This window comes from Penaeus chinensis, chromosome 39 (assembly GCF_019202785.1).
Source record: "Penaeus chinensis breed Huanghai No. 1 chromosome 39, ASM1920278v2, whole genome shotgun sequence".
Taxonomy (NCBI): Eukaryota; Metazoa; Arthropoda; class Malacostraca; order Decapoda; family Penaeidae; genus Penaeus; species Penaeus chinensis.
The window spans coordinates 23,844,371-23,851,870 of NC_061857.1; the positions used below are offsets into that span (position 1 = coordinate 23,844,371).

The 7,500-nt window shown below is 40.7% G+C and overlaps 1 protein-coding gene across 1 annotated transcript in view; it reads right to left on the minus strand.

Moving 5' to 3' along the window:
- Positions 1-7,500, minus strand: part of LOC125046656 (mediator of RNA polymerase II transcription subunit 22-like) — an 8,374-nt gene that overhangs the window by 421 nt on the left and 453 nt on the right. The window contains exons 2-3 of the mRNA XM_047644499.1: positions 4,608-4,728; positions 3,951-4,051 (exon numbers count right to left, since the gene is read on the minus strand). Coding sequence (XP_047500455.1) covers positions 3,951-4,051; positions 4,608-4,722 — 216 coding nt within the window. The 5' untranslated portion in view covers positions 4,723-4,728. The remainder of the gene's footprint in view (positions 1-3,950; positions 4,052-4,607; positions 4,729-7,500) is intronic.

Below are 7,500 nucleotides of genomic sequence, written 5' to 3' on the forward strand. Positions count from 1 at the left end.
TCTAAAAGTGTGCCTTGACCAACATGGGTTTGGAATTTCAACATCTACCCTGTGAATATGCTGTTTAGCCTGTGAGTAATAACTTGTCATCTTGAGTCTTTTAGCTAATACCATCCCTCCCTCCCTCCCTCCCTTTCCCTCTCTCTCTCTCTCTCTGCCAATGATAGCTTCTCATTATGGGTAGTCTAGCTGATTTACATGACTGGTGCAAAGAGGGATGGTGGGTGTAGCTATTAAATTTCTAGGGCAATATACGGAGGCTAATTAATAGAGCCAGAACAGATTACTGGGATTACTCGGCAGCAACTAAAATAAAGTTGAATTATGATGCAACATTGGCGTCACACTATTTTGCACTGGTGCATCATGATGCCAAAACCGGTATCACCATATAGAACGAGTTAACCACCGGGTGGTTTCCCTATACGAAAGTCCTTTCGAAAGCTGTATTCATAGTGGCTTGGGCCCCACTGCTGGGGGATTGTGTTGGCACTATAGTGTGTGCGGGACGACTGTACATGTCCCCTGGAAAATGGGATCGGCGCACCATGGCATGTAAGCACATGCCACCTGGTGGCAAAGGTTAATCCATTGGTGCTGGACAATTTCACTTCCACTATAGTTTTTCTTTGTGATGGGTTAATGAAGATTACACATAAATAATAAACCTCCGATTAAGTTTAACTGGCAATAATCTGAACAATTTCAGACTACTTCTCATGTTAATGTCCACTAAAAAATATTAAATCAACAGATAATTCAATGCCTACTTGCACATATGAAACATTTCTAATAGTTAATTTAGCTTAATGATTAACTAAAAATTACACTAAATCTGCTTGCATATGTATGGAACTATAAGCATCTATATAAAGTATTTAAAAGAATCAAAGACTTTGCTTCCCAAAAGAAGTTAATTTTACATATGAGTAGACTTACTGCAGGAATGTTTAGGAAAATCTCCTTTTGTGAGAGTAAATAATGGTTAATGGTTAAAAGCAAAATAAATGTGCTAGACATCTAAGGTCACATAGCACTATAGTTAATGTTTGTGAAGGATGGTTGGGTTAGTGATTAGTTGTTAAAGCTGTGTTAAGGAATTGGTGAGTGATGGGTTAGGGTCGGATGAGGTAATGTATATGCGTTTGAGGAAGGAAAACAGGTTGTCAAAGCAGAAAGTGTGAGATTCTGTAAGGATGTCTGATAAGTTGGGATGTCTATGTAGGGAGGAGGTGGGCATGACAATAGAATATGTGGGACTGAAAGAGGAACATTCAGAAACCGCAAATGTTCCAATGAAGGATAGTTATACTTTTGTTGATTTACTGGCAAAGATTGTAGTGCGTGTTGGAGAATTTGAAGGGGAAGGTGCTAGAGGGTGCGATAAAGAATGAGGTTGGAGAGGTGGTGTTGTATCAGGAGGGGTGTCGGGAGGTAGAGGGTCTGGGGAAGAGGGTACTTGTGACATGAGGGTTTCATGTGTGTATCCAGGAGGGAGTGGAAGGGATAGAGGGGATAGTGGGAGGGTTAATATAGGTGGGGCTGGAGTCAGGAGGAATGGGTTTTGTTGGGATGGGGTAGGAGGATTGGGTGTAGGGAGAATATGAGTAGGAGGAGGATGGATATCGGCAGTCACTTTGAGTGTGGAGGGAGCGGGAGTTGTAGAATTTGAAGGTGGATGAGTATTAGTTTTGGACTCGATTATGTAGTTCTGGATATCTTCGAGAGTTTCTGTAGTGGAGTTGGTTGGGGAGTTTTGTGAGATAAAGGTTTTCTTGTGAGGGGGGGAAGAGAAGTCTGGTGTCTGAAAAATAGGGGCAAAGGAAGGTGGAGGTGATTGTGAGGTAGGGGAAGAGGGGGTGGAACGTTTATTCTGTCTGCTACGGGTAGTGCGGGGAGGGAGAGGGGAAGGTGTTGGGGCTGTAGTAGATATTGGGGTGTCTGGATTTAGGATAGCAAAAGAATTTGATTGGGTAGAGATTGGAGTGTCTGGGTTTAGGATGGCAAAAGAATTTAACTGGGGAAGGTAAAAGGTAGAAGAGGGGAAGTTAGATGGAGGGGGGTTGGGTTTAGGAGAGGGTGTAGGAGCTTGGGAGGTAGGGGGATTGGCAGAGTGAGCGACATTACTGGAGTAGGGGGTAAGAGAAAAGCCTTGTCGACGTGCTTCCTGTCTGGCTTCACGTAGAGTGAGTCCAAGTCTGAATCTGAGAGTTGCTACCTCAGACTCAAATTTGTAGGTGGGGCAGCCTCTATAAAATACATTATGGGGGCTGCCACAGTTTGCACATGTGCGTGATTGTGCAGAGCAATTTGATCGAGTATGGCCAGGTTGGGCACATAGCGGGCATCTGGCTGTGGAACGGCAATGTTTGGCTGGATGTCCTAAATGCCAACAATTTTGGCATTGACGAGGAGGAGGTTGGTATGGTCGAACAGGTAGGGATTCCCCACCTATGTAAACATTTAAGGGAAGGTCATGTCTACGGAAAGTAATTTTGGCAATGTTGATGGATTTCTTACGATTTCCTCTAGGAGGAATGGAGTAGCATTGTACATATGTTGCATCATAGTCTGTGAGACAAGCGAGTAAGTCCTCTCCACAATCTGACCATTCTTTGTCATGGATTGGGCAATCTGTTGGGGAGATAGAGACAGTTCCAGTGCAAGTATTGAGGGTTGGATGAGGTTCTGTAGGGATTGGATTACCACATAGATCAGTTAGTTTTGTTAATGCTATAGCTTCGTTTTCAGTTGTTACTGTGACGAGACGGGAGTGGTCGCGTCGGCTACGGAAAGAGACTTTGCCTACTTGTTTTTGGAGGCATTGCTGGAAGAGGAGGGTGTTTTGAGAGTAGGGAGCTGTGGGAGGGATCACGAAAAATCGGTCCCATTTGGCTGGGCTAAATAGAGTATTTAGGATTCTTGTAGAGGTGGGGGTAGTAGAAGTGCGGGGACGTGTGGAGGAGGGAGTAGTGTTGAGGGGGGTAGTGTTACGGGGAGGTGGGCAATAAGGTTGTAAGGTAGTAATAAGGGGAGATGGGATGGTTGATGAAGAAGGTTGTGGGAGTAAGGGTGTTGAAGTTGAGCATGTTGGGAGAGTAGAAATGTCTCCTGGGGGTTGGTTGTTGATTAGGGTTGATACTGTACTAGTATGCATTGATGATGGGGGAGTTGTTGCAGTGTTCGGAGCCGTGGTCAAAGGGGCTATTTGATAAAGGGGCAAGCCTCATTGCCCCTAAGATTAGGATTATGTCTTCAATATTGGCCATGATAAGCCTGGAGTATGTTGGGGGAAAAAAATAGTCCACCCCTCAGGGTCCCCTTGAGGGGTAAGGGCCAGGTATGGCAGGGGAATACCGTGCCCATGGTTCCCTCAGGCCGTTCAGGACTGACATAAAGTCAGCCTTTCATCCTTTCAGCACGGCTCTCACACCTTAGGAGGTGGATAGTAGAAGGGATTGATGAAGAAACTGAAATGAAAAGTATGAGTGGGAAAAAAGACTATGCAAAATTAGTTGAGTCGATGGCTGAGTCCCAAGGTTGAGGAGTTCCCCATCATTGGGTCTCAGTCTTCGTCTCCTAAGCCCCCCCACGACAACAACGGGCAAAGGATTGGGGGGGAGAGAGTAAATAAGAAAAAGTCCAAGTGTAATTATAAAGAAATTACTCCATATTGTAAAAACGGACTCATTTCTGAAATTGGAAAATCTGATTTTGTATTCATGAGTGTGTAGCATTGAGAAAAAAATCTACCAAGTATTTTGTAAAGGAGATTTTGATCTTTTTGGGTTTCAACATGTTAAAGCATATTAATTTATTAATTTTTAATTTAATAAAAGTTGCATTGTGCACATCACACAGGCAACCAAAAATTCAAGCAACTCCTCTAATACCAGCACTGTTTCTTCAGCAAAAGCCCATGACTGAATTTTACCCTTGGATAAACTCACCATGTTTGATGATCGAACATGCATCTGGTAGTGAATTATATCCACCTGTGTCATCCTATGCACCTGACTCTCATCTTCAACCACACCAAGCTTGACAATTTCTGGAAATTAAGTTACAATTAACAACTGAAGAAATAACAAACAAACAGAGAGAAGAAAATGGATGAGCCTGACTTTCCTCATTAATTTTCTTCTTTACAGTAATACTTGAATATGATAATGTTTTATAGCCATTTCATCAATCCTATTTCATTCCATGATGTGCCTTCCCTTTAAATCATTATAAAAATTGGCTTTAACATTATGTTTCTATTCCCTACTAGTGGGAAACAAATTCAGGGCTGTTCTGAAAATGAATCTCTGTAGATATTAGAGATCAAAGAGCAAACTTGCCATTTTCTTACTATTTCATGGGGAGAATGTATGAGGAAATTAAACTTACCGCAGTTGCACCCATAAGTACATTCTGGTAATAACATGTGTAACTACAGTCAGGTCCCTAAGGACACTTACACCTAACTCATTCAGCTAGTCAAGTTTTACTGTAGTTTGTAATAACAATTAATTATATTTCAAATATGACCACCATACTCCAGTAAGGAAAACCGGCCTTTGATAACAACAGTAATGATAAAACAAAGAAGAAAAACATCGTACCCATGAAGTTTTCAAGAATGGACTTGACATCATCCTTTAACCTCCTGTTGTAGGACTTGAGCAGGGCCTCTCTACCTTGAGGCTGCTTCCCCTGCTGGGCCATTTTCGGCTGCATTGGACCCTTTGGAAGGAAATGTTCTGTTTATCCATATAGTACAAATCAAAGTGTTTTCATAGAAGAATTATTCAATGTGCATCTAGTTCTAGATGACCAGTCAGTCATATCTTAAGATAATTAGAATGGTTAATGCCATACTGGAATTTTTTTTAAAGAGGGCATTAAAAAGAAAATGGAAAATATAGTGATATTTTTTCTGCAATCGTATGGAATTTCATCAAAATTCAACTTAGTTTTGAGGTTTACAACTCCACACTCAAATTTGATCCTATGATATATATGTTATGGATAAATATTACTACCACTTAATTAAGGTTTATTATACCGGAATTAATTATTCATTCTATATCTCATAATTTCAAATTCTAACAATCTATTTCATTTTTTAATGTTCTTGAGGGGTGGTGTTAAAACTAATATCTATGAATTTCATATTCTGCAAACATGTGGATTTCACTAGGATTTCTCATTGTATATTTAACCGGTTGAACAAACATCTTCATACCATAACGACTTCCTGTACATAGAACTATTTGTATAGAAGGTGTAAGCAAGGGGGGTGGGGGAATAATGGGGTGCAAGTGAAAATCAAAGGGCCACAGATTGTTTTTGGGGGTCTACAATTGATGTAGACCTACTAGACCGGGAGCCCAGAGGGGTCAGCCTAGCTAAAAAGGTTACCAATTCTAACCCACATAGCAATGGTCCTTGTGCTTGCCCATGTATGAAAATAAAAGTCTGCCGGGCCTGCAGTGGTGGACAAGGTCGTGAGGTCATGTCAAAGTTGTAGCCCCATAGCATTTATTAAGACCCAGACTTTGGGTCTGATCTGAACATCACAGCAGAGATGACATGATGGTCGCAAATGATTCCAATGGACAAGACAAACAACTTATATTCCGACAACATTTGGCTAATGTTAACGGTTTGGTCTGTAAAAATGGTTAAAGTTATACTCATTGCCATAAAAAGATGCCATTCGCACCATATTTCTCAACTAAAACAGTTTTTACAGACCAAACCGTTAACATTAGCCAAATGTTGTCGGAATATAAGTTGTTTGTCTTGTCCATTGGAATCATTTGCGACCATCATGTCATCTCTGCTGTGATGTTCAGATCAGACCCAAAGTCTGGGCCTTAACCCAATGCCGCCGGAGAAAATTTTAAAAAAAATGGGGAAATGTTGTGCCTATTTTCTATATTTTTGTGTGAAATGTCTGCCCATAGATGGCTCTGCTAGCGCTTAGCCACAAAGGAGTCACTTAGTAGACCTTGTGACCTCACGTGATTTGAATTGGCGGGAAAAACGTATTTTTTACTAGTGCTATGAATATCGATGGTGTTATTTTTATTATAAACATTATAATTATCATAATGTTTTTTAATATTAATAACAGCAAAATAAGATAACGTAAAATATTTCGTAAATCAAAGAAAAGGGTGAGCGGGCGAGACGGGCAGTACTCCTAACTGGCTCATTGGTGACTTAGTACAAGTATAGCCATCTATGTGTAAAAACAATCAAAGAAGTACTGACAATAGGCATAGCACGTGTCTACCCGTTGTACCCGTCGGCAAGGGGTTAATAAATGCTATGGGGCTACAACTTTGACATGACCTCATGACCTTGTCCACCACTGCAGGCCCGGCAGACTTTTATTTTCATACATGGGCAAGCACAAGGACCATTGCTATGTGGGTTAGAATTGGTAACCTTTTTAGCAAGGCTGACCCCTCTGGGCTCCCGCTCTATACAGGGTAATAACCCAATATCTTTTTTTTACACTTAAAGTCCCCCTTAAAAGACACACTGTTGAAAAAGTGTGAGTATAAATATCAAAATGAAAGGATATGATCAGTTTGCTTATGTTTTAATCATCAGAAAGATAGAGACTCCTCCTGACTGTCAATCTTCGAAGTTTCCAGTAGCAGTCATTCTACTGTCAAAACTTTATTTCTTTGCAAAATCTAGAATACTCATCATGTCTGTGCTTTACACAAAGACATTCTGGTAGAGCACAGAACCATTATGTAAATGACACCATATACATTTCCTACTTCATTTCTTACTAATCAGTGCTGTGTGTATGTATATAGAATGTTTCCCCAATCTTCAGTAAAAGTTATCTGAAGACAAAACCCTCTTCTCAGTGAAAAAAGGTCATAAATTCTGTACATGATGATATTTTACAGAATATGAAAAGACAACGACAATGCCTATATTCTTGCTGGATTCCCTTGGGCCATCCTCGTCCCTTCTCATGCACGGAGTTCCCTTCACTACTGTAATTCTTCTGAACTCAGTATGCTGGTGGGAACAATCTGTGATTATATGGTTATGAATTCTAAAGGTAATTCTTGAGATGCATACCAAACAGAAATACAGAAAACTAAGGTAATAGCCTTATCAATAACACATCATACACTGGTATAAGATATAGAAACAATCATAATATCATAAAAGTAAGCCCCACAATTGCTTATAAGACACACCCTATGATGCATGGGGTGTACCAAGGCCTCTATGCCTACAGTATTCTAGCAAATGTACCATACACCTACATCAAGTATACAGTACTACTGAGTTTGTAGACCATCCTGGTGGACTGCACTATAACATGCTAAATATATTTAGTAGAGATTTGTTGGCCTTTGATAGTGCTTAAGGTACAGAGGCCAAAGGGGCTTTGTGCAGGTCTTTGGTTTATTGTATCTTCCTGTGCAATCCTAAGGTAGGTTGTATGTCCCTCTAAATGTCACGATTGCCATTACT